This window comes from Strigops habroptila, chromosome 4 (genome assembly GCF_004027225.2).
Source record: "Strigops habroptila isolate Jane chromosome 4, bStrHab1.2.pri, whole genome shotgun sequence".
Classification (NCBI taxonomy): domain Eukaryota; kingdom Metazoa; phylum Chordata; class Aves; order Psittaciformes; family Psittacidae; genus Strigops; species Strigops habroptila.
In genome coordinates this window covers 80,989,251-81,016,555 of record NC_046358.1, presented here as the reverse complement: position 1 = coordinate 81,016,555, position 27,305 = coordinate 80,989,251, and the positions used below count along the sequence as shown (strand labels likewise).

General features: G+C 43.4%; 1 protein-coding gene across 11 annotated transcripts in view; it reads left to right on the top strand.

The window, feature by feature from the left end:
* The window catches only part of MAD1L1 (mitotic arrest deficient 1 like 1), a 366,422-nt gene that overhangs the window by 243,268 nt on the left and 95,849 nt on the right, over positions 1-27,305 (top strand). Inside the window, exon 17 of one of the 11 annotated variants that reach the window (XM_030484962.1) lies at positions 4,356-5,083. The exons of the other annotated variants lie outside the window; for them this stretch is intronic. Coding sequence (XP_030340822.1) covers positions 4,356-4,423 — 68 coding nt within the window. The 3' untranslated portion in view covers positions 4,424-5,083. Of the gene's footprint in view, positions 1-4,355; positions 5,084-27,305 lie in introns of those variants that run through there. 11 annotated transcript variants of the gene reach the window in all.

Sequence of the window (27,305 nt, the reverse complement as noted above, 5' to 3'; positions counted from 1 at the left end):
GATGGTGAGATGTGTAGATGGGGTGGTTTATAAAGTGAAGAGCTACCTGGATGTTAGAGGTACGATGACAGTTTGTCACTGTTGTTAGTGGATGCTCGAACAAGTGCATAAGCATTAAACACTTCACAGACATTTAAGGAAGACTGTCTTTGTCCACAGGAGCTTCCAGTCTGAGAGCTCACGGAGACTGGAGCAGTTCTTGGGGGTGGTTCTTGCATTGCAATTTGAATTTGACATGCACTGCTATTTAAATTACAGCAGATGCTGCTGCCTAATGCCCTTGTCTGTTGTTATGCCCCCGAGTACCTGGCACATCTAATGAATGCTGCAGATCCACAGGGCTGACAGTGCCCCTCGAGCCCAGGGAGGAGAGCGCTGGTCAGGGAGGATGCAGAGGTGAAGTCAACTCTGTCTCTGTTGCTGAGGAATGAACCTCTAGGGTATCATCTACAGTAATTAGAGCGTTTCATCTGGGGGAATGCATTTCTCACGTGTGCCTCCTGTGATTTGTTATTCAGAATTATTATTCTGCTGCCTTTCACGCAGTTGCTTTTAGCTGTTTCTGAGGTGCTGCTGTGCTGGGATGTTACCAGGTTTGTCAGTAGCTCATAAGGGATGCATTTTTAAAGCTGTTTTCTCTTCTGCCTTTGATTCTGACGGGAAAACAAACAGCTCACTGGGTTCTGGGGTGTTTCTAGCCTCTCATATGTGTGATGCTGTTTGTTTCCTTTTGCCCCAGTCCCGTGCTACATCATTCTGACTTCTGGTCACCAACTCGAATGGGAGAGATCGGTTGCAGAGCCTAGTAGAGTGGGAATTACTTCAGTGTCATTTGTCAAAGTCACAGGAGGGCCCTTTACATTCTCAGAGTGCCTGTGAGTGCCTATGGAAGTGGTTCATGTAAACAAAATGGGAAAAAGAGCTGGGAGTGAAGGGTGGAGGAGCCCTGTGAATGGCTGGCTGAGACCAGGGCATATGTATAGTAAGCCAGGCTATATGGAAAGATCTTGGGTTTTTTCTTGTGTTCTGTGTACTTCTGTACATCACTGTCATGCACAGGGAATGTTGCCAGAAACAGTCTTAAACCTTCCTTTCTGTTGGGGAAGCATTCAGCAATATGGTCCCCCAGCAGAAGAGGATGAAGACTGTGTATATCAGGATGTGCAGGAGATGCTGAGGGTGTTATGGCACTGACTGTTATTAGCAGCTTTGAGTTAGCCAGATGAAAGCCAGATGTGCTGGGCAGGGCAGAGCTCCTGGTGGCTTAGGGGACAAGCGCACCATGTAAGTTGCATCTGGTTTTGCATTGACTCTACCCTGCTTAACTCATGCAGCATCTGCAGTGTGGATGCTGCAGCTGTTCCAGTGGTTCAGTGCCATGGATTCGCATGGCCAGGAAACTTCCACTGTCTTTTCCTTCTGGATAAGAAATGGAAGATCCAGCTTTCACTGTTTTCTTAGGATCTCAGCAGCTCTGCCCACAGGAAGGGCTGCCGTATGCCTTCCATTTTAATGTATTTCCAAGGTGTGAAGTGAGGAGCATGTGGCAGAAACTCCCTCTGCTCCGTTTGTCACTGTGCAATTGGCTGCTTTGGGGAGGGAGGTTTATTGTGTATAATGAGGGAGCAGGTTTCAGTGAGGTTTGTGAAGCTGTTTCTGTGCAAAAATAACAAGAATTGGAATTTTTCTTGCACCCCTTTCTGTCAGCTGCAATAGCCATATGTCTGTTTATCCATTTCATTTGTATGACACATGCAAGAGGCAAATTCAGTTCTCTGAGCTGCTGAGGTGGGAGGTCTCTTGTGTCAGAGTTGAATAGGATGAAGGGAGGCTGAGGGCACAGTAGGAAGAGTGTGGATAAAAGCTGGGAAGACAACAAAGGTCATATGTAAGTTTGCATTTTGCCTTTTGACTATAAAGGTAAATGTAAGATCTTACTGTCCTATTTTGCCATATAACCTGAAGGGCTTTTTGGCAGAGGTGAGGGGTTTGGGTGGCCTCTAGCCAGTCAGGTTTGCTGTGTTCAACAAGCTCATGTGATCTGCAACAATGATGCTTAAGGTTCAGAGAATTAGACCAAGCAAAAAAAAGCATTGAGGACAATGATGTTGGTGGTTTTAATACTAATGTGTTGGCCGGTATTAAATGCATTGGACTGGAGTGCAGCACGTTTCTTCTGATCATGGTTCAGACTTCTGGATAGGTAATAAGGAAATTATTACTGTGGACGTTAAAGCTCATTAAATGTGACTCTATTAAAAATCAAGGTTATGCTGGACTTTAAATCTCTTTGAGCGTAACCGCTGGAGGCTGCAGCACAACCTGGCAACTTGCCACATAGTTCAGTGGTCCTCTCCTCTCATTTATGCTGTGATAGTCTCTGTTAAAGTGGGTACCAGGGCTATTGCAGAGCAGAGGTTTGACTGATGTGAGCTGTAACAACATGCCCTCCTTCTGCCAAGTATAAACTTGCGCATGGGGTTGTGTGGTGGTGATGGGGCAGATCTGTGGCAGCCACAGTACAGGAATGGGCTGTGACTTCGTGGGTGTTTTGTTTCTCTCCCCGTGGCTGCCCAGGTCTGGGTTGTGTATGAGCAAGGTGCTCCAAGGTCAGGCTGCCATCTGCAGGGAGGGTCCAAGTCTCTGGAACAGGGATGCATGTTGTAACAGCTTTGGAAAGGTGGCACGGGGCATCACTGCCCAGATTGGGAATCTGTTGCAGTTCTGCGTTTCTCTTCCCTGCACTCTTCACAAGCACACACCACCACTCCCCCTCTTCTGTATTCAGGCTGCATCTTCTGCTTCTTTTCTTCCAGCTCCATAGCTTTTCCGGGTTTTCTCTGTTTCTCTCCAGGCCATTTCTGTTTAGATCTTGCTTTTTTGTCTTGTGTGGACCTAGTAGACCTCTAGATTTTTCTTTTCTGAGATGGAGTTCAGTCTTAGTTGCAAGCAAATAGGTAGGTGGCAGCTCATGGGGAGCTGACAGAAGTAATGATGTGTGTATTGTAGCTAAGCATAGGTAGAAATGAGAATGCTTCGGGTGATGATCATTTCCATTTGTCTTCTCATCTTAAATATAGTGTATTTGAAGGTAGGAACGGCTGACCCATGGAAGCTGGTTCCTGACTAAAGAACTCAGTAATGCAAATTCCATGAGCTCTCATGATTTATTGCTATCCCATAGGCACAGTGGAGTGTTCCCTTCTTTCATGCAGCCTTTCCCCGTGAGCAAGAGGAAAAGTGCTTTTAATATTCTTTCTGTTGAGAGACAGGCTGGCACCCCTACCAGGAAGGAAGATGGGGAAATCAACTCTGATTTCAACCATCTGTGGAGAAATTTTGGAAGTAAACTATTTTCCTTAACATAATCCCACCAAAAAGGAAAGCTATTGATCCATCTCAATGGTTTCAGTGTCCTTTTTCCCTTGTTAGGGCAAAGTAGGAAGAGGGGGTCCTTGGTGAAGGTCTGGGGAATCTCATTGTAGGGCAGGTGTTCGACCCCAACAGAGATGCTACATCTGGTGTTCAGCAGAGGCCGTCTCCAGCATTACTGCCATGTCAGGGCCTTGTAAAAATGTAATTAATTGGAATTAAATGGGATAATGAATTAATATTAAAATAATATAATCTTGTTGAAGTGACAAGCCAGAGATGGTAAAATTTGTCACTGTCCCAGCATGCTTGTGCTTCTGATGAATGTGTTTCTGAGTACAGAAGGCGACAAAAAAGGAGCAGATGGAGTTTAGAAGTTGCTGTTCTCCATCCACAGTTGGCTGAGCTGTTGGTGCTTGGAAGCCTTGGTGCTTCCTACCATCTGTGTATAGGAAATCCACACATGATGAGGGCTGCACCTGCAAATGGAACCTGAGTCCACCTGATGAAGGATTTTTGTGTGACCTTAGTTGTTGGTGGATGCACACAGGCAAATGCAGCATCCATCTCTCACCTTGTGCCGATGGCTCCCAGCATCTTGCTGGTCAAACAAGGTTGGGCCAGGTGAATGCATAGAAGGCAGCTCGTCTTCTGTTCTGTAATGCCTATTCCTAAAGCATGGGAAGGATTCATTAGGTGACACTTCTCTCCATGATGTTTAACATGCCAAGTCCCCTTCAATTTGCACTAAAGGAATTGCCTTCTTTCTGAAGAGACACAAAGTGAAGGTCCAGGGCATTTGCTGTCTTCAAATGTTAAGGGACTTTTGGTAAGAGCAGGATGTTGGCCTTTGTGCCCCGCCTGATTTCAATAAAGTAATTGCTTTCTGCATATCCCAATTTCTTCTGAAGTTTATAAAGAGCTTGTCTTTGCCTCTGGTGTTTTGCTGTGCACTGATGAAGTTCTGTCCTCTTTCACTCCAGAGATGGCCCACATGTTCTTGATGGGGGAAGAAATCGTTCCTTACTGCTACCTGGATCAGACATGTTGAACAGCTTTAATGTGCAAAACACGAAGGATATGGAAAGCAGCACACGGAATGAGGGTTATTCAGCAGCAGTCCTCAGGAGCTGCTTTGCCTGAGCTGCTTGGAGCCTGCCTGCCTTCCCATGCTGACTCTGCAGCTGAAGAGCAGTGCCTCCCTGGGGCAATGCCTCACCTCCCTGCTAGTTATCATTATTGGCTTTATGCCGCTAGTTTCTCTTCTGCAAGACATTTAGACCAGTCTGGGACCTGAACACTATATTAAGGCTGGGAATAAGGTGGTAGTTTAAATAGAGCTTACTGTGATTTCCTTCCTCAGCATCCATATCCCTTTGTCCCAGCCCAGCGCTACAGGTGGGGCTACTAAATATACCAGTTTTCCTAAAAGGCTATAACCAAGTTGAGACCTCCTGTACTTCAGTATTGACAGTGTTACAGAAGTTGATAGGCAAAGTCTATAAAACCCTTTTACTTTACAATGGTGTCAATAGATTTGGGCAGTCTAGACACAAGAGGAAAATACCTTGAAGCCTTCGTGTGTTCTGATTCAGCACCAGTGTGGCCTTTGATGGTGAATGCTTTGCACTACTGAAGTCAGCACAGCCACCTGTGAACAACCAGGTTTCTTGTCTTGAATAAAAGTGTAGTACCTCAAGAGGGCTGAAAGAAACATTAAACAAGAAGCTTAAACATTAAAAAAGATTGCTTTTATTATCTATAACATTTGTCATCCGGATAGATTCCCAAGTTTTTTTGGAGATAGCACAGCTATGAAGTCATGCAGCACTGAATGCATTGAAAACGGTGTATGCCCTGCCTATGGCAGCATGCCATGAATCCATTAAACACCCAGAGACTTGCCCCCGAGCAAACTTAATCCGTGTGCTGCGAGCGGGCAGGCCAGGAGCGGGCAGGCAGCGGTCACTGACTGAACAAACCCCAAAGGAGGCAGCTTCTTGTGAAACAGGGATGAGAGGTGCCATTGGGACACTGCCAGGACTTCCAGACTCTGTGTGCTGTCCAGGGAGCCAGGGGTTTGTAATAAATCTTGTACTGTAGTTCTGTTGTAGCTGCTGAATGTGTAAAACTTGGTGTCAGTCAAAGGCTACAATCCAGACTGTATTTAGTCTTCACAAAGCGCAGAAGAGCTGCAGGATTTCTTCCTGGCCCCTCTTTTCCACCCAATTCACGTGTGGAGTTCCTGGAGGCCTGCATATGTCTGCTTTTGTAAGAGGCAGCCTGTGAACCTGCATAATATTTCCATAGCTCCAGTGATTCCTACAAGGGAAACTGCCATATTGCAGATAACACCCTTTGTGGCTGTAGTTCTTCTGCATCCCTCTGTTCTTCTCTATCCCTCTGTGCTGATGGTTTCTTTATCAAGCAGAGACAAGCCAACAGGCTGTCGAGCTTTATGGGCCTTGGTAAACTTTGGCAGTTGTGTTTTCCTGCTTGGGTATTTGAGTCAAGCTCTTGTTATTTGGTTGTTGCCTTCTTGGTGGCTATGTACCAGTCAGGATGCTCTTGCTAGGTCTCTCCAGTCCAGCATTTCCCATGAAGGGAAGGAAATGCAGTATTATATCTGCAGCTGCCCTTTGGATCCTGCAGGGTTGTGATATGAGCTGCCTTTTACAGCAGTTTGCATCACGGAGCAGCTTTTGATTAGGATCCATGTGCCACAAGGCCTCTGGATGTACACAATTGAAAATGCTCTTTCATTCATCAGCAGGATTGAGAAGAAAGGCTTGTGCTGATGTCTCAAATTCAGGCCGATACGATTTCCCTGACATTAGAGAAACCAGCCTGCCAGCGTGGTAGAGCACTCCAGCAGGGGAGAGCCTCAGATCTCTGCTCTACATCTTGTCAATGTATTGTTTCTCCTGGAAATTAAAGCTTGATGCCTTGGTGAACAGCAGAGAGTAGTGGAAACCTAGTCAAGGGACTGCAAGGGGTGTCGTGGTTACCAGGAATGTCTTGAAAAGCCTTGTACCGGCAAGGTGAATGTCCCTTGGTTGGGGATGTTTATTAGATTCAGGAAAAATAACAGTAATGGGAAAATACTGAACTTATTGACACTTTCCTTCTCAATACTATCCAAGGTGGCAGTATTCTTGTTCTGGCAGGTTCATAATGGGACAAAAATCACTGAATTTGCTGTTTTTCTCTGGAATCCTCATTTCAGTTTCCAGGTAAGTATACGTGGCTGGGAGCTGAAATGGGACTGCCTTCCCAGAGTAGAGACCCCTTAACACTGAATCCCAAATCAGGTGGCATGAATGTGTAGAGACTGAGAAATAGAGTATGTCTACTGAGAAATAATGTCTACTCATTCCGCATTTTAGAAGGGCAACATCCAACTGAAATTCAGAAGCCAAAGGATAACCTTTTGCATGGGCTGTTTCTCATTTGCTCATCTGCCTCTGTGAGAAGCTGTTTTTTCCTGGGAAATACTGTTTTCCAGTTGCGTTCCCATTTCTTTTTTTTTTTCTCCTTTTCACTTCCTCTGATTATTTAGGGGCTGTAAATGAAGCAAAATAAGGCTGTTTCAATATTCTAGAGCAGCGGCTGTATTTAAGAAGTTTATATTTGATGAGTAAGTTGATGACACCGCATTATGTGAATTTGATGTGCAAAGTTGTCACTAAAGTGTAAACACAGTGACAGCAGGACCAGCAATTCCCAGCCTAATCAAGTAAGCCGAGTAACACATTCTTTGAGCTATAGAGTAATAGAGACTAATTTACATATTAAAATGAGAGAAGCTACACAGATCCAACAATTAAGTTGATATTTTAATTGCATAAAAGTCAGGAGATTCAAAGTTATGTTTCCTGCATCAGTTCGTCACCCACATGTATTTGTATGTTTTCAATGACTTTATTTGGTATGAAACTAATGCGGATTAACATACAGGAAATGTTAGCCGTGGAAGGAAGGAGAGCTTTGGATTTGCTGGGTTAGAAAGCAGACTAAAAGAACTGAGAATTTCTTGGTCTGCTTAAAAATAGTACAAATTCCAGGTAATTTCTTCTCTAATATTCTAGTAGACATGCTGGGAAGGAGGGAGATGGAGCAATATTTGAACACAGTGGAAAAAAATTCCCATTGATCTCAATAGACTGTGAATTATATCCTTAACTCCTTGTTTTCTTTTTAAGGAATAGGCTTTATTTAATTGCAAATTCACAGAAATGCACGAGTCCCACTAAGAATTACATCAATATATGGATTGTGTCCTTGGTGTTTGTGCTGGTTTCACAGCCCTGATCTTGCATTCAGATAAGCATGCACGTATACAGCTACCCTTATCTCCCCATGCTGATGTTCTGATATCTGAATGCTTGTTCCCTGCGCTCACAAAAAGCTATTCACATGCCAAGCCTGACAAGTTTTTTATACTCCTCCTTTGAATTAGACTACAAAAAGAATGTTTTTGAAAAGGTTAACTAATGGATATGCTTCTCTTCCTGATGAGGAAAAGAAAAATGGTGAAGTGCTGAAAAATGGTCAAGCAGAGTTTTGATCAGGCTTTTCTAATCAAATACATTCTAGGCAAGGAGGAGAAATGTTAATCCATAGTGGATTTATTTGGAATGGAGGACATTTATTTGGAAAGCAATCAGCGTATAAAAGCAGACACTTGTAATTACTTTGCCATCTTAATCATGGCACAGACCGTGATGTGATAATGTTGTGATAGCCTTTTGAATGTGGTGCTGACATACAAATGTCAATAGGAAGGGAGAGAAGCCTCTCTGCATCTTCACGCCTATTGACTTGGTTTGCTAACGTCCATGCAGTCCGGGCAGCTTGTCCAGTGGTTACTAATCACCTGGTATCCTAAACGAAAAGGTGAAAGACCCTCTCAGCTTGTTTGGGAAAAAAGCCATCACCTTGCAATCCCCTTGGGAATCCGCCAGTGGACAGTACAGCAGCACGAGCGCTGCTGTGATGTGCTCCTGCCATGGCACAGATCAGTGAGGAGATAGTGTCCCATATGGTGCTGGCTTTGGTGCAGCTATCTCATGCTTCTGGTGTTATTTTGTGCCAAGGAGGTGAAGGCATGGGATTAAATCATAGCTAGTCTTAAAACTCAGGGGAAAGTCATGCCTGTCCATCAGAGAGTTCTGAGCATCTGGGAGCAATCCATTATTTAGGCTAAATTAAAGCTACCTGGTGTGGTTTAGGTAGTCACAGCATCTGAGGGAGTCTTCACTCTCTGTTTCAGTGTTTCCACATTTTCTCCATTTCAGTGCCAGGTTATCTGGCATAACCTCATCAGAGAGCAGCAGGTCAATCCAGCCTCCATTTGAGAATTCTTATATAATTCCTATACACAACCAACTTCAGCTCAATGGGTGAAAAATGGATGAAAATCAGACAGGTGAAAAGCTGGTTGAAATCAGATTCATGAATTACCTTTTCTCTGGCTGGCTGAGTGTGTTTCTGTCCGTATTGCATGGAAGGTCTGTTGGAGTGCTGCAGCATGGTGGGTTATTGGGTAGGTACGCAACTTTGTAAAGTTAACTTCTGCGATGATCAGACACCATCATGGGCGTGCAGCAGAAGTATTTAAGCCAAATAGATCAGAGACTTCCATAAGGAAGGGCTGGAGGCAGCAGCAGCATCCACCTTCGCTACAGACTGTGGATGTGTCATCAAAAACCTCACCACTAGTGGCATCAAAGGCAATCTGAAAGATTCAGCAGAGGGTTTGTGAATAGGCTGATAATGACGACGGCATGTGATTCCCTTTTTAGCCTGCCATATTGTGATGACTTCCCTGAAATGAGGCAGAGTTTAGGCGAGGGGAAGCTTCTGTTTTACAAAAGTGATAAAAATCAATCCCAAGATAGAAGTGGGGATGTTGGATCTGCCTCACAGATGTGGGCTAAAGGCGTTTTCATCAGCAGCCACCATTTGCAGTAACTCCTGGTCGGGTTGTTTCCACGCTCACGTCCTTTCCTCCGTAGATGTGCTGATGCGTTTGCAAGCTCCCTGCAGAATGTTTTTGGACTCCCGTGGTGCTATAAGGAGTAGTGGAGATTACTCTTCACTTTCATTTCAAACCAATTCTTTCTACTGTAGGATCCTTCGCGTTTTACAACCTGAAAACCCCACAGAAAGAGGAGGGGAGCATTACCCTGAGCTTGTATTCTGGAGTCATAGAAAGATTTTGATGTAATGAAAAATTTGAAGCAGAATAGGAACATTCTGCAGGTATGCAAAAGTCTTCATCTGCAAGGTGATATGCTAAGCTAAATGGAGAGGCTGCTTGCAGCACTTGGGAACAGATTTAAAGCTAATGGCATCTTAGTTACGCCTCAGGTAGCTCGGAGTCCTAGGCTGCTAACCCCAGCAGTTAGAAATAAATAAGGATAAAAATTAGAACTAGTCATATCATATCCCACTTACTGCAGCCTGTTAAACACTGCTGCTCTCCTCTGTCAAAGGTGGCGTGAGCCAGGCTGTTCCATAAAACCAGGGCAAATGAGCAATTAGCAAGAGATACAGAAATAGTGTTTAAGAAGTTATAAAGTTGCTCTGAGAGCTATAAAATGTCTCTCCTTGTTTTGCTCATGGTTTAGAGTGGGAATGTTTGCCACTTAACAAAAGCTGACTAATTCTTTGTTGTTTCCCTTTAATGATCAGAATTCAGGGGAAGGCTGGCTGTGACAGGCAGGAGAAAGCGTTGCCATGAAAGTGAAGCTCTTTTTAATTAGAAAGTCCCTTGGATGATTTACCTTCTAGTGATTTGAGTGCTGGTTTGAATGTGTCAGCAATACTGACCGGCACGATGCAGTCTTGTCAGCACAGGTTCTGTTTTGCTCTTCAGACATCAAGAGGTGAAGCCTGCTCCAGCAAGGAGAGGCTGTGATGAGGGAAATTATAACTGCAGCCAGCCGTGCTAGCGACTTCACCATCTGCTGTGAAGTCTCTGCCTCGAATGCCAGCACTTGTGGTAGCAGGCATAATGATGATAATATTTTCCACTTCTGTAGCACCCTCTGTCCAAAGGTCTCTGGGCATGCTAGAGATACTAATTAAGACTCACAGCACCCATGGGAGGTGGGCATGAGTCTCCACACTGGCTTTTCTTGCTTACAGAGTCTAAAGAGACTATGGTACTCATCTTTGGGAAGCAATTCCTTCCGTCAAGCAGCTCGGGAAGAACTGAAAACCACTCATGCTGTTGTTAGTTTAAATCAGCTCTGTATGGGAGAGGCAGTCTGCCTGTTAAACTGCTGGAGTGGAAGGCAGGAGCTGAGCTTTGTGCTCTTAAGTGGGCTTGTTGGGGGAGCTGCAGAAGCTGGGTCTGCTGGAGCTGTTTCACGGTTTCTTACAGTGGAAGTCTTGGGGTCTTAGAACTTGAGTCCAGGCCCTAAAATGTGACGTTCTGAGGAAACTGGACTCTTAAGATCAGACTGCAAACACTCAGTGCAGTGCTCTACAAGTAAAAAAAATCATAGAATCATAGAATAGTTTGGGTTGAGAGGGACCTTTAAGAGGTCATCTAGTCCAAACTCCCTGCAGTGAGCTGGGACATCTTCAACTAGGTCAGGTTGCTCAAAGTCCTGTCCAACCTGACGCTGAATGTTTCCAGGTATGCAGCATCTACCACCTCTCTGGGCAACCTGTTCTAATGCCCCACCACCCTCATTGTAACAACTATTTAGATTTAATTGAGTCTTTCCTTTTTTTGCATTTCCATAGTCTGCAGGGAATGCATGGATAACATTGTATGGACCATCGGGAAGGAGTAAGCACATGAGAAAGGGAGAAATTTGACTGCAAATCTTTAATGCATGATCCCAACACTCACGCTTCTGGATTCAAAAGTGCATTTCCATGAAGATCCATTTAACATGCTCTTCAGTTGGGTAGAGCTGTGGCAGTGAACCTCTTCCTTCCTCTGGGTGCAAGGTGTAAAATAAAACCTGCTGGTTAAGATCAGATATACACCCTCCTATCCACCATCTCTAGGAGGAAGAATATTGTTGTTGAGTATCATTATATGGCATGTAAGTGTATTTGAGGCTATTAAAGACAGTTATCCTCGGAGATTTCTATGTAACAGGTTAAAATGAGGGAGGGTGGGGAGCAAACCCTTGCTGTGTTTAATTATTGCTGGGTGCTGCATGCACTTTTCTTCATTATTTACTTAATCTTAAATGCCAGATGCTAAAGGGCACCAGCATCAATTAACTGCTTAATTAGACTTGCAAAGAAATCATGTAACTTAGTTACAGGCAAATAAAAAAGGGAAAAAAGCTCGCAGAGCAGAAGCTCAGGGCTCTCTTTGCAATCATTTTTAAAGCTCCCTGCATACATTGTTTGCTTTCATCACTCACTGGAAACTCTTCGGAGCACTCTCTGTGCCGCTGGCCCTGTAGGGAGGCAAGTGGCTCAATGCAACATCACTTGTTCATTGCCATTCTGAGTGGATTTAGTTGCAGCTTGCTTATTGCTCTTCAAATTCTTTTAATAGAGGTTTGGATCAGATGCCCTCTGCGAGGACTGGTGTGGTGCCTCATCCTGATCCAGAGGAGGACCTGGCCTTCGCCCTCCTGTTGTGATCTGCATTCTTTCAGTGCTTTCTCTGGGTGCCTACTCTGGTGAACACCACACACTGTCCCCTCTTTCTGGTAGGAGGACTTTTGTGGTGAGCACATCTTAGTATTTTGCCATGTATTTCAGTATTTTAGCATGCAGCCAACAAAGCACCCTATCATTAGCAGAAAGCCCTGTTTCTCTCATTACAAAATAATAGGAAGCAAGATGCTTTTATTCCATTAGTTCCCACTCTTATGAATAAGAGTGCTCCCAGGAGAAGACCGCATCATCAAGGCCTACAACTGTCCAAATCTTTATCTTGCAAATTGCCTTAACAGAGTAATAATCAATGCCTTGTGCTTGTGTGTGTGCAAAGTTTTTCCTCTGTAGAGGTGCTGCTGTCTTTCTGGCTATGTTACCACTATTCTCACTTGGGTATCAGCAACACTGTCATTTAACTGCCTTTGCAGCATCCTGTGTTTTACAACTTTGGTTTCTTTCTTAGTGCCCTGATGTTGGAAGCTGCGGACATATTTTTAACTCAGATGTCCTGAAACCTTTCTGAAAACAAGGTGGTGGTTGGTTTCTCAAAGCTTTGCTCTCCCTCTGTGCCTTTGCTGTCTCAACATTGCTCTTTTCCTTTCTGGAAATACGACCTAGCCCTTCCAGAGTCCCTTATTTCTTCAAAGCACTGTATAAACATTATCTAATTAAGTATATATAACATGCCCTAAAGGTTGTTAAGGGAAAGCTGCAGCACAGCATTGAAGTTTCCAGTCACTTGATCCAGTGTAAAATCTGATTGAATCACTAATTATTTCTTTAAATGCTGTGCCTAATGACACGTATCGAGACAGGGAGATCAGAGCTGCAGCCAGAAGCACTGGGAGCAGGGACAGGGGCCGCCAGGTAAGTTCTGTGTTAGTTCTGGAGTTGGTTTGGGTATGCGCATGAAGGTAATAAAACAACACAAAAAATGAGGAGCTGCAGCATTTGGATCTTTCCTGTTTTGATATATATAATCAACTCTACATTTCCTGTTGAAATATTCATTAAAATTGCAGCCCCTGTGATTAGGCAGCTGCCTAATTCAAATCAATGGGGCTCCTGAAACAATTTCAGATATTTTTAAATACTTCTGTAGAACTTCCTTGTTTACAATGTTATGATTAAGTGACTTCTTTTTTTTTCCCCCTAAGTCATCTAAAGCATTAATAAAAATCTCTTCAGCTCTTCTTTAATGTTCTTTTACTCGGAGCGGCTGCAAATAACGCAAACCCTGCTTTATGGCTTTATCTTTTACTTCTTAGTGCAGCATGTCTATTTGTATTGATAACTAAATCAGAATCCCAATTACACGAGGTTTTTGTAATTCCTAGTAAGCCCTAAATGACTTGTTTTGAAATCCTAACACAAATAAATAGAATTAATAGGGCAGCAGAATAAATAGCACTGGGAATACAACAGCTCACTAACTTCTGGAAGCAACTGTTGATAATGTCTATCCTTGGATGTTATAATCAACATGTGGCTGTCCAGAAGGAAGATTATAATGTTCGAAGGGTCGAGATACTGCAGTAGTTCTCGTGCCAAAAGGGAGGCCATTCTAGTTTATGGGAAAGATGTTTTTAAGGTAATTTCAGCTCTTCTGCTTTGGAATGCTTCAGGGTGATGCCAGGGTTCCTGTAAGTTTGTTGTAATGACTTTGGGTTTATTAACTTTTCACTTTTCTGATAACTGCAATCCCTGTTACTGTTTCAGGAGCTTTGGCACAATTCTGATGTGTTTAAGTTGCAAACATTACAGGAAAATACCTAAATCAAAACATTGTGGGAGAGAGTCTGCAGAACGAGCAGATGTTTACAGTCTGACTTCTGTAAGTTGAGAAGAAGCAAACATGTTTCTATAAAAACTCCAATCTGGGAAAAGCATTTTAGTTGCCTGTAATTTTGTGCTTCACCTGCCTGTGAAGGTATTTATTTCTTTAGTCTTCTTTTGCTTCTATTACCTCACTCCATCTGTACTTACTGAGTCTTCTGTTTAAGTCACCTTGATTATGGTCCCACTGGAGTGCCAGGCTCAGGGAAGAGGCTGATCTGGCACAGCTCAGGGCTTGGTCCTTTATTCCCTCACTGAGCACATCTGCTTGAGCTGGTGCTGCTGGGTCAAGCATCGGGGTGGCCAGATGTGAACCGCTGCAGATGTTTTAGCAGTCTGGTTGAGCCCAGATGCTCTGCTACCAACCTGCCAGTGCTGCTGTCACCGTTAGAGCAACATCCCTGTTCACAAAAGGGGGGATGAAATATGGAGTCTGTGCAGGTCCAATTTGGTCAGTGCTGGCTGGTGATTGCCAACTGTATCGTTACTGGGTTTAGAAGTAGATGATTTTAAATGAACTCTTGTTCTTTGGTGCTGAAGAAGTAGGATGCAGGCTACAGGACAGGGAATTGAGTATTGTTATTTAGGTATCATCCTGCATTTCCTCTTGGCGTTCAGGACTTGGGCACCTGTTGAAAGTTGGATAGGGGATGGGAATGAGATGGAAGAGGACAGGAAAGACTGAAGCTTTCTCTTATTTTAACAGAGAATAGATTGAATGTGATTTGGCCACTGCACCTTAATGGGTAATCCCCATTCTGAGCCTCAGATGAAAAGAAAAAATCTATAAGGCTAGGGATAATGCAAGAGGATTTTTGCAGACTTTTCTCAGATGTAAAGTGAGCTACTGAATAGCACGGCCTTTAGTGATAACTTTTTCTTCAAGCACAGAGCTAATTCATTGATTTAACCCTGTTGAGTAAATTTATTTTTCATTGCTTGCACATGCCATGCACACAGGCATTTTGTGGGTGTCATTTTTTCCCTTCCACACTTGTCCCTCAGCATACATTGTTGCTAATCCTCTGGCTGACCAGTCCCAGCAGTGCCCTTCGTGCCAGCAGCACAGCCTCCATAGCCTTTGGTGTCACTGGCCCCAGTGGGAGAGCTCCCAGCAGCAGAAGGTGAAATATTTAAACCTAAACCTGAAATGAATCCTTCTCACAGAAGACTGCAGTGCAAGAGAGCAGATTTCTCTGTGCATTTGCTCCCTTGGGTGCGTGGATCGTTGGAGACCAAGAGTCAAGGTTACCTATGTGCGATGCTCATTTTCTGTACCAAAATATTCTCTTTGGTGACTAAGCACTATGGATCTTGGTTTCTTGCCTGATCTTATTTCAAACGGGGTAGGTCCTGCACTAAGGCAGCGTTTGGTTCAGAGCTCTCAGGAATTAAAGAGATAGAAGAGTTCAGGCAACACCAAGAAGCAAGAGGATCTTCAAACAAACAGGACAGGAAGGAGGGAGCTGGAGGCTGTGTAAGAAGAATGCAGACTGCAGTTGGAAAATCAAAATGGTGATATTCTGGGGTAGGCTGTTCTTTGAGCCTGCTACAGCAGTTGGTGTCAGCAGGGCTTTGCTGCAATAAGCATGTCAGCCTTTTGGGATTCCCAAAGTGCTCTGTGAACTTCACAGCAATAGGAAATATGCAGGGGGATTGCTTCATCCATCACTAAAATGCATCCACAGCTAGCGTGAAATATAGTAACTGCTTAGTGCCACACAGGAACTGTCCTTATGGCAGCAAGTGAGAAGTGTCTTTCTAACTTGAAGGCAGAATGCAGTTACACAAATGGTGTTTGTGCAGGACATAAGGGCCGATACCACAGTCCTGGTTCATGCCCTTGTCCCCAAATAAAAGTGCTCTGCCAGGAAAACACTTTGCCTCTGTAACAGTCCAGCTCTAAGTTTCTTAGCTTCTCTGGAAAATGGTATATCCACAACCCAGCGTGCTCCCTGCCATAACCTTTCGTTCATTACTGATGCAGAGAGTGAGTGCCAGCTATTGAATCTGCGTTGGGACCAAGCTAAAGGTCAGGATTGCGTCTACAAACATAACAGCAAGCGTAACCTCTTCTTCTTTCTGAAGAGATGTAAAAGTTCGTATCTGTGAATTCTGCAGCCCTCCTGTCAGGGTTGTGAAGCAAAACAGACAGGTAGGAAAAGACAGTTTTCCAGTTGAGGAAAATCCTATCAAGGGACAGTGGGCACAGGTATACAGCCATTGTTATTCTCCAGGGTGGGAAAAAATGTGTTTCTGCCAGCAAGGGCAGACAATACCTGGGAGCAGTTTGAAAAGCCAGGCTAATTCCCATAGCTTGCTGGCCTCCAAGATAACGCTTTTACCTGTGGCCTGTATCCCACTGCAAAGATTTCCTGCTGCTGTTTTTTCCAGCTCACAGTCCCTTTTCACAGCCTCTGTGCCTCCAGCAGCTTTTGAGCTAACTTTGCACTTCTTTAAACTCTTTTCTGCCTTTTGTAGTTTGACTTGTGTGATGGAGAACTGAATGCCTTGCATCTGTAGGGAAAGACAGCTTCTCCATCAACGCATGCATGGACTTACATACCTCTGCTGCATGTTAAATTGAAGGATTTTGCCTCTGTTACTTGGGATATCTCAATTGTTAAAACATTTCAGTGCCTGTCATTAGCAAAGGGGCATTAGGTTGACAGGACCGACTTCTCAGTCTCCTGTATTTACTCAGTTGCATCAGTTCTGCTGAGCTTAATTGTAATTGTAATCCACTGGGTCACCTGTGCTCCATGAGACTCTTTCCTCTTAAGGTTTTGTTTCATTAGAACTTTATCATAGAGCTAATTTCATTTTTTAAAGCCATCAAATTCAAGACTGAGCTATGAATTTTCCTGTTAAACACAAAGATATCCCAGGTCTGTGCTGTGATTCAGCAGATTCTGCGCTCTCAGCCCAGGCTGTCACCACATCAGTGCTGTCGAATTAAGTAGCATCTTTGACTTTCTTTTCCTTAGCTCTTCTATCTGTAAAATGGAGACAGTGCGAATCTCTCATTTGTGTAACTCCATAATGTTTGTCCAGCACTTCAAAGATGCCAACTACAATAAAACTGCCAAGCACTAACAGGATTGATGATTTATACCCAAATTGCTCATTTTTGTGCTAAAACAAGATCACCTGAAAGATACTGCGCTTGGAACCACACCAAGGAAGGGGGGAGGAGGAAACCATCTGTTACACAACAGCAGAAATATTTCAGGGCATTCGCCTGGGAAGCTCTGGGTGATGAGTTTGGAATATGAAGGCTTATTTATATGGATGGAGCTAATTTTCTCCAAGTTATTCATTTGTCACTTAGGGAATTACCTAATCTTACAAGAGACTCTAGGAGGAAAGATTCATTTATTCTTTGTCTTGTTCAGCTCCAGGCGAGCCTAAGGATGCTCTGCCTCTTTCAGTTCTGCTTTTTTATCTGATTCCATTAATGGAGCTTAAAGTTTGTCTTCTTCTGGATAAAAAGGGTTAATCCTTCTCCTTCCCTCTCACCCTTTCTCCTCCTCTTTTTCTGGAGAGTTCTTTTTTTGGCTCTTTCTATCATCTTCTCCCCCTTATCTGCCACTATCTGAAGAATTCATTACATTTCAAATCAGAGGCCTTGCTGCATACATTAGCAGGTTTTAATAGACTTGCCACGACTCAAAAAGGAGGAAAAAAAGAGAGAAGATTTAAAACTCTTGTCTTGCCGAAAGCAGACAGATTGACTCAAAAATGACTCAGTCAATAAAAGATGAGTTTTGAAAAGGCTTCCCTCCGCTCAAAGGGAGCTCGTATTCCAGCGAATTAGGTTTTTCTAAGCCCACTGTCAGAAATTAATAATACATACAGCATGTAAAATGGATTTAGCCCTCTACAGCCTTATACAAACATATCTTTGACTTGCTAAATGTGACACGACTACCAGGATTTTCCAGCCTTTGTCCCAGGAGTTTGTCATCTCTCCAGAATGATGACCTCAGTGGAATTTTTAAGCACATTAAAAGAAAATTGCTAAATAAGATTTTCATTAAGAATATGTTTCTACTTCCCTCACCTTTTTTCTCCATCCAAACCCCCTCTATCAGAGCATTTTATCATTATTATTATTTGCAGTTAGATTATGCCAAAAGCTCTAGTATAAACTCTAAAGCTATCGAGTCCCTTTACTAGACTCTTCCAGTGGCCTTCCTTTGAAGGAAGAGACACTGAACCTTCTGCCTTGTAGCAGAAATCTGTCATTTGGGTATTGGGTTTTTTACTGCTGCTGCAAAAAGGCTTATAGGCCAGTAAAATATCTCTTTCTTAGAAAAAAAGAAAGGGTTTCTGGCATATTAGATCTGTCCTCAAGTATTCTTTTGTGATTTGAAGTCTTCCCAAGTGGTTCTGCTCACCTTGCTTAAGGTAATTTGAACGTGCAGGTGTGGAATCAATCACCACTCCTGCTGGTTCCTCCACCAAAGTCCCTCAGCTGGTAAGAATTACAAGTGATACTAGTTTTAACCTCCTGGGTGATTTGCCTTGATCCTTTATTCAAACTGCTCTTGTTCTGCACTGGGACAGAGCTCTAAGAACTGACAGACAGTGTTGTCTTTAGCAGGTAGGTCCACGCAGCGTTCTGTGTTGGCTGTATTTGTCTGTCTCTCTTTGTTTTGTCTTTCTTCCAGATCCCACTATTTTATTTCTTTTTCTTTTCTAGATTTCTGAGTGCTTGACTCAGTCCTGAAATCTTTTCTGCATTCTCTCTGAAAATCTTACTCCTGCTCCTTTTTCCTCATTCTTTATTGTAAATTACCTTTAAGTTCCCTTTGTAAAGTCACTGCGTGTCTTTACCTCCTCATGGATCTATTCTGGCCCCTGGCTGCATTATTCTGCATATTAGCTTTTTTTCCTTGCATGAGGTATTGTGTGGCAGCAACATGATGTCTGACTCTGGGCTACATCTCTTAGGTGATGTAAAGAAACTTTTTGAAATGCTGGTAAAGAAACAAACACACTAAAGTGCTCCATTTTGGACCATTATGTTCCGTGCAGATGTTTCTTGGAGTTGAAACAGGCAGAGCTCATGATTTTTTTAATATGTTTATGAATTGTGTGGAAAGGCTGAGCTTGGAGCTGTTGGCAACATGCACCCAAAAAATGGAGCTATAGTTTGTTGTTTCCCATCATCGCAAACAGGAAACTTGCCCAGATTTCCTTGGGCTTCTCTGGCTCCAAAGAGGAGATCTCTAACCATGGGTGTTGGTGTTTAGAAGAGCTTCTGTCAAAGTAATGAAAGCATTTTTTCACAGAGGTGAAGGTAACGAGCTGGTTCAGCACTAGCAAAAGTATTTCACTTTGCAAGAAATTCCTGTTTTATCTCCAAGGGTGGACTGTTAGGTTGGGATTTTGGGGTTTTCTTAAATATAATTTTGATATATATCTAGAAGTGACCTGTCTTCAAATGTAATAGTAGTAGAACATCACTTTCTTGAACACCATTTTCTCCATTGCTGAAGAAATTTGGGTGACTGGATCCCTTGGTCCTTCTTGCCCAGGCATGGGCTCTACTTACTCGTTTCTGTCCAAGGGCCATAAGTGATTGCTTACTTAAGATGGGGCTTCTGCTCTTTCTCCACTTTACCCTTCTCATGAACATCACCCAAGCAATTATTGATTCGTCGGTTGTGTTGTAAGATACAACCAGGAATTACACAGCAATCCCAGGAAGAGGGAACATTTGTCTATCTTGCAGATGTTTGGTCCTCAGTGCTTAAAAAGTGTTGGAAGAACCAAACATAGAAGACCTAGAAATCAGGTGGATTTTGCAGGTGGATTCAAGAGGTTCTTCAATCGTTCTTCTTCAGGGTCTTTTATTTATAACATACCAAGCTCCTTCCCAGGATAAGATCCTAAAGTTAATATCCTGTCATCTTGTGTCATAATCAGGAGCTTTTAGTTCTCTTTGAAGATGTGCTCCTTATGTTGTTATGGAGATGAATGAAATTGAAGAGAACAAGCTTGACTCTTCCTCTAGTTGTGTGTTTGTTTCCAATTTAGTTCATTTTTTAATCTGTTCCATGTTCTCTTGGCTAGAAAAAGGAATTTTCCCAGAGAATATTATTTCACTTTAGCTTCCAGCTGCTGTGCTGGGACACAGCCACCCAATAATCTCCTTAGGAATAATTGCTGGTGTCTTTTCAGATCATTTTTGTGAAAGGTGACAAACTGCTTGCCACAGTGAGATGTTAATAACACAGAGATGCCCTTTGTTTGAAAGCTGGTGCAGAAATTACCCCATGCAGTTGTTGGAAAGTCAGAGTTGTAATGGTAAGAAGTGAGGAATGCATCCATTCATTTGCATATAATTCCAGGGCTTATGTGTCATCTTTTGTATAAACCATACAATTTCTGGCATGGGGGGAATGTGCCCTCGTAATATAGAGGGACATGAACATGGGCTCGCTCTCTGCATGGATCAGGGTTAAAGAGATGACATCTACTAAAGAGGAGGGGATAGAAAAGAAGCAAACATGGTCTGCAGGAACTACATGGAGAGAAACAGACATGGATATTAAATGAGTCCAAGTTGTCAGTCCAGCTCAGGAGAAACTACATCTTGATATCCCCTCTGAGTAGGCATCAAGAAAAGGGCAGAATCTGTCTCCTTCCAGGTGTGTATCAAGCTGAACTTTCCCTACATCTGCCCTGAATCACAGCTGAGACCTATTGCATGTTTTCCTTGTAGCGCTCGGAGTCAGAGGCTGCTCAACTGTCCTTTTACCAGCCAGATACACTACAGGTATCCAAGATGGACATCTTTCTCTATGACACTGCAATTAAACTCTTTAAACTGCAGCCTAGGGCTTTCTAGCATGTTCCTACTGTAGGTTTCTCAGCTTTTTTCATTAAAGGATGATTCTTTTTTAAACAAATGGCGCAGGTATCTGTGTTTCTTGTGATTTACAGTCAGAGGGGTCCATAAATACTTGGTTTGCCTTTTTTCTTCTTCCTTCTCCCTGTCTAGGAAGCTAGAAATTCTCCGTGAGTAGCCATTCAGTCCCAATGATGAACTTAACAATTAGAGCCTTAGTGCCCATCTTCCCCAATTTCTAATAAAATTGCATGAATATTTAATACCCAATTATTAAATATTTAAAAATTTAAAACTGATCTGGCTTGAAAGTTAGCATGTGATGAATAATTCAGGATCAGGAGAGGAGACTTGGCACTTGGGCTGAGACAGATGTTACCTTTCCCATCTCCCTGCCCAGAGATGATTTTGGTGTTCCTCCAGGCTTGGGAAGGTTTTCAGGCATTGCTTGGAGACTTCAAGCCTTTAGCTCTTGCTCCAAAGCATTAGCACAAGGTTAAGGAAAATAACCCTCCTGATCTGTAATAACACTTCAGACTTCTGTGATGGAAACATGAGCTCCAGAGGCTGGAATAATGTGATTGAAAGCCTGGTTATCCAGGAGATGGCTCTGTTTCCAAACATCTTTCATGCTTCAGGGAAAAAAGATTGCTTGTCTTTACATCTGTGTCACATTCCTGCAGTTTTGTTCTTTGAAAGCTCTTCTTCCCCTCTTGCTGTTCTGCAGCTCTATGCTTGAACCAGTGTTTCATTCAGCTCCAGCACGATCATCTTTAAAGGATTGTTTTCATAAAGTGGACACCAGAAAATGAAGTAGAACATGAAAAATATGCCAATAAAACCAGGGCAGAACCTGCTATCCTGTGAGAGGAGGTCCAGGGCACTCAGAAGAATGCACAGAGGAAATGTGTGGTGTGATTTTTGAGCAGAGTAAGTACCTTTGGGGCCTGCTGCAGGAGCACAAAGGGCAAAGAGGAGGGTTTGGGGAAGGTTTGACTAGTTGGCATCCAGAGTGCTTTCAGGCCAAGAGCAATATGATTGCAGTGCCAACATTTGAAAACACTATTAAGGTGGTAAACAGGGGGGGGAAAAATGATTGAATAGAAAGAGTGGAGGCTTTTTAGAGCTTAATTTCTTTCGGAACAAAAGCCCTAAAACAAACTCCACAATCTTTTCCCATTAAAAACACAAATCAGGTGGCGTGCTGCAGAGACCTGCCTTTATCTGTTGCACTGCAATTGTACTTCCATCCCGCTGTGCTGGCTAAACTGGTGTGTATTTTCCCATGCCCTTCCAGCCTGCCTTGCACACTGTGCACAGCAGAATCACTTCCATTAGCACAGGCCATGGGAACAAATGAAATGCCAGACTGGCCTTTCAGCAGAGCTGCCTTTACCTAGGAGATGGAGGCACTGGGCTTTGTCTCCAGAAAGTGAGTTCTGGAGATGGGAATAGTGTAATAATATCTGTTAAGAAGAGACGCAGTTCATGGGTAGAAGGGATTTAGTTCCACACAGCGACATGGGCTTATTTCTAACCAGGCTCCAAATAGCCAGGGGGTCTGCAGGGTTTAGACTTCAGCCTCTGCATCCCAAATAAGAACTTAAGGATGCCTGCGTGGTGCCCTGTCCCATCTCAGACTCTGCCTTACACCACATAGTTACTTGATAAGCTGCTTTAGAAATGGGAGGAATCTCTTCAGGTGTTTGTTAATTCTGTATTTAGATGCATCTCTCTGTGAAGCTGCGGTATCTTTATGTAGGGAAGAGAGGGAGATGAGATACTCTAAGTAACATAATCTTGGGCACTGTCACCAAGTCAAAATAGCATTTCCATGAGTCTCTGCATCAGAATTTGAGCATAGGAAGTTCCTGGAGTAAGAGCAAACCAGCTTTGCTCCTGGGAAAGCTTGAAATCATCTCTTGCCAGTGGTGAATATCTCCTGCTTGTAGCCTCAGTGAACATCATGAGCTAATAAACTGTAAAGCATTCTCTAAAGCATGATTGAATATTGTCCACCCTGCATTGTGAATGACTATTACTCCTGCAAGAAATCTTCACTTTGAGAGGGAACAAACAAATATTTCTGGAGCAATTTTCATGTGTTTGTTTTAATAGCAGATGTTGGCTGCTGTTTCAGAGGTTTAAATAGCATCCGGTGTGTTGGGGTAGGAGTAATAGTGGTGATGTGCCAGTGGAAACAAAATAATGGGCAGAGCACAGGGGGAGGTGAGCAGACAGGGAGTAAATTAGATGCTTCTTAGACCACCCCACGTAATGAACAGTGCATATTACATATGTTAATTATATAGTCCCTGGGATTAATGCTTACATTAGACACTTGAGCAGTTTCAAGACCACAGAAGTGATTCCCCTTCCTCTGACGAGCGATACTAATTGTGCCTCTGTTCTTGCTACCAGACTTCCTTGCACTGCAGCCCATGACAAATCCCAGTGACTTTCTTTATACCTGGAAAACAGGTAGACTGGATGACTTGTGCCTGATACTTGCTAGCTTGTTCTAGAAGCAGAAGATAACTACTTCCCTGTGAACTCAAGTGACACAGTGTATTTGTATTTTTAAGGTGAGGCTATTTTTTGCATCTGAAGTTAATGACTAGCTCCAGCTTCTGACTGACATCACTTTGTTCTGGGAAGTGCTCTTGGTCTATAATTGCCATATGGAAGGGAAATGTGGCTAGATGTTAATCATTGTTTGGGGGGTGGAGGGAGATGGTTTCCTGGTCAGCTCACAATTTATGAACAGTGTGACAGTTCTGACTTCCAAACGGTGGAGTCCGCCTTGGGCAATAAAATAGCTCTCCTGAGGTTAATTTATCCTGTGTCTGGGGTGATTGTTGCCATCCCCACTGAGTTCTGTAGTGCCGCAAGCAGGCTGCTCACATCATTTAAGCCAGTGATTTCAAAGCTACCCAGGGTCTTTTTACACAACACTGCACTGCCTTCACTGAGAGCAACATGAGCTGAGCTGAGCTTCCTAAAGCCCACTTGTTTCCTGCCTTGCCCCACTCCAAAACAGCTTTGCCAACAAGAAGGGCAGGGAAAGCTCCAAGCAGTTGTCCGTGCTGGGATCCCCAAAGGGAGCCTTTTGCTCAGTGATGGTTCATCTGCCAGGGCTGACTTCTGTACACAGGCCAACTTCAAGTGTGATCGTGAGTTTTGAAACCTTCAATGATCATCTCCATGTTATCAGAAGAAGAAAAGAAGCCTTTACTATCAAAAAAAGCCTAATTGGTATTATATGTGTGCGTAGGTACTACAAGAGAAAATTCATCCTCTTCCATAGCATTCCATAGGTACTCTCTGGTCCTGAATGTCCTCTTTCTTTCACCTTAGCCTTCTGGTATCCTCTGCTACTTCATTATCTAAGGATAAAGGTTAATTATGGACTTCTTCCCGAGAAATTATAACCTTGTAAAGATACATGGGTTGTCTGAAATGGGGGCTTCAGGCAACCAGCTTCACTGAAGAGAAACACAGGAAATGTTCTTAGTGGAGAGTTCTCGGGCAGTGCAAGGGCTGTAGCTGGCCATGGTGGTGGAGACCTTTACTTATCATGTGTTGCCTTTGAAAACTCTTCCCTGAGCTGCTGGAAGGGCAAGTGGTGGCTGGAGGAGGGGGCTGGGAGGTGCACTGAGCCATATGGTACATGCAGGGTTTAAAAATAAACCACTGTTGACTGATCAAATAAATACCACTTAGGTTGAAAATTGAACAGCCAGTGCAGTCTGAATATAAAACTGGTTTTACCTTCAAGAAAAGTTATAATTCATGGTTGTAATGTCACAAATAGCAAGTTCTGCAGGGAGCAGTGGGGGCCTGCCAGACCGTAAGGTCGAGTAAGGGTGGCGTGGGACTGCCGCACCGGCCGGGCTGCATGGTCCCGCTCCCCCAGGGCATAAAACACACCTATAAAATCTAGCAAAGTGAATTTTATTTCTCAAAAGCAATGGTCATAAACTTGCCTGCATCAGAAAATGCTCAGCTCTTCTTCTATTAGCCTTTATTTAATACAATACAATTTACTTTTATATTGTGTCCTTCACAGAATAGCACAGAACGCTTCTTTTTTTCAGACACTGTTCCTCAGAAACTAAAGCTGGAAGAGAAAATTTCAGCTCTGGGTTGGAGCGGGGGAATGACTGGAAGGATTTCAGGTGCAGGAGGGAGGTGGTGGCGTTACAGAGAGTGGGATGGGAAGGACAGACCTGAAGTAGGAGAGTGTAATTAAATAACAGGTTGGAGGTACAAGTGGGGGTGATTGATGAGTGGCATTGCATGGCAGGCACGGCATTATGGAAATGGAGAGAAGCAGCTTGTGTAGGTGGGAGAGAATAAAGGTAATTGTAGCCCTGCTTCTAGGAATTGAGCATTTCCTCTTCCCATTATGGACCTTGGGTGAACAAGATGGTGCTGGCATCCTTTCTGTAGGCTGGAAGCAAGGGCATGTAGCGATAGGACAAGGGGGAATGGTTTTAAAGTGAAAGAGGGGAGATTTAGATGAGACATTAGGAAGAAGTTCTTCCCTGTGAGGGTGCTGAGGTGCTGGCACAGGGTGCCCAGAGAAGCTGTGGCTGCCCCATCCCTGGCAGTGTTCAAGGCCAGGTTGGACACAGGGGCTTGGAGCAACCTGCTCTAGTGGAAGGTGTCGCTGCCCATGGCAGGGAGTTGGAACTGGATGAGCTTTAAGGTCCCTTCAGCCCAAACCATTCTATGATTTCTGTGAAGCAAAATCTGCAGCTTGTTGTTTAACTAGAGCAGGGTTGGTAAAAGTGCAGCATCCTTCATAGCAATGTTGGGTGGCATCTGTCTGAGGCGTTTTGGCAGGGTCAGCAGGGATGGGAATTCATGTGTAAATACTTCACGTGTAAATATGTGTGTTGGATTGAGTGACCCCCAAACATGTTACTAAAAGAAAATAACCTTTAATGGAGAGTTAGAAAGGACTTGAGGCCTTTCAGAGAGAGAGAGAGAGATACTAGCTGGGATCACAACTGAATTAATGCAGCTACATAGCTTGTGGCATCTTTGAGGATGGGCAGAACAAATTTGTGTTTTCCTGGAAAAGAGTAGTGATACATTTAATTTCATGCTACTTTTGGCATGCTGAGAGGCACATTGTTTCCTCCTCTTTCCCTGGGGTTAAGTGTGGATTTGGTTTTCTTTGGTGTACAGACTGCTATTGCTATTGATTGACCTCACTGAACTCGGCGCAAGAGCCAAAGCTGTGGTATTTCCAGGCAGCTGTGAGCGTTTTCAGATGTAAGGAGTGTAAAAGCAATGGAATAAAAAGCAGTGACATTTTCGATAAGAGACCAAAAAAAGCCCAACTCATATTTTATTTATTTACCCAAAATAGTTTGAATTATTCATTAAAGTTGATATAAGTGTGTGAAAATACAAGGTGTTTCAAGAAGCAGCATCGTTAGGGGAAAGTTAATCATTTGGCAGTCTTAATTTTGTAACAGATTAATGACTTTTTTCAGGGAGGGCTTTTTCCCCCCCATCAAACTTTTCAGGACAGGCAACTTTTTGTACAGTTTCTTGGCCTGAATACAAAGGAGATGGGGCAGTATGTTTTCCATATATATTCCTGTTCTCTCTGTTCCCATTTATTTTTCTTCCAGACAAAGTAACCAGCCAGTCATTATCCCTGACCAAGGCATAGCCTGCCAAATCTCGTGCTTATTTTCCCAGTTCTTACATGTTTCATTAACGCTTCAGTGAGGGATGCTTTGGCATCCCTTCTCTGGGATGAAGGATGTTTATGATGTGACTTTCCCCATCCATGGCTTCTGCAGAGCTGCAGCTTCTCTCACCTGTTTTGTGCAACAGAGCTGAGCACAGGAACTCAAACAGGTACTTTAAATACAGGGATTTTTAGTTTTCAAACACTGTCTTTTAAAGATTTAATGAAATCTCATTCTCCAAATGTTGTGAAAGATCTTAAAGGATCAAAACGCTCAGTGTTGTGTGGATGGAATCAGTAATGCTGCTCTGTTAATGCAACTCAAACCATCTCCCTCTGTTCAGTGGCCTCTGTGGCTGTGCCCTAAACGTTGCTCTGAAACACGCTGAGTTGCACTCTGTGAAAACGATGACTTTTAAATCAAGTTTTCCTGACGGTTCTGGAAATTCAGTGGGAATTAGCAGTGTTAGGTGAGACGTAAGAATTAGCACTGTCACGTCTCTGAATTCAGATTCGGAGCAAACAATGAGCTGCCTCTTAGCTTCACATCTTCACTTGGTGGGGGAAATATTAGAAGGATTAATTGCTGAACCCAAGGCAGTGCATATGCTGCTTGTGCTGTTCTCTGGGTGCAGGGAATCTGCAGTGCCAGGGCCATACGTGGACAGATCCATGATGCAGAGAGGCTACACAGGTATCCAGTACCTAAAATTAGGTGTACTCTGCTGATCTAGACACCCCGGGATGCCTGAGATGTTAGCCTAGGGCTGGCTGGTATGACACAACCTGCAGAAATCTCTTTCCTGCACAAGCGAGGTAAGGAAGCTCTGAAAAATATCCCAGGACATCTCATATGGCTTTGTTTCAGCAGTGGCATCCCATCCTACG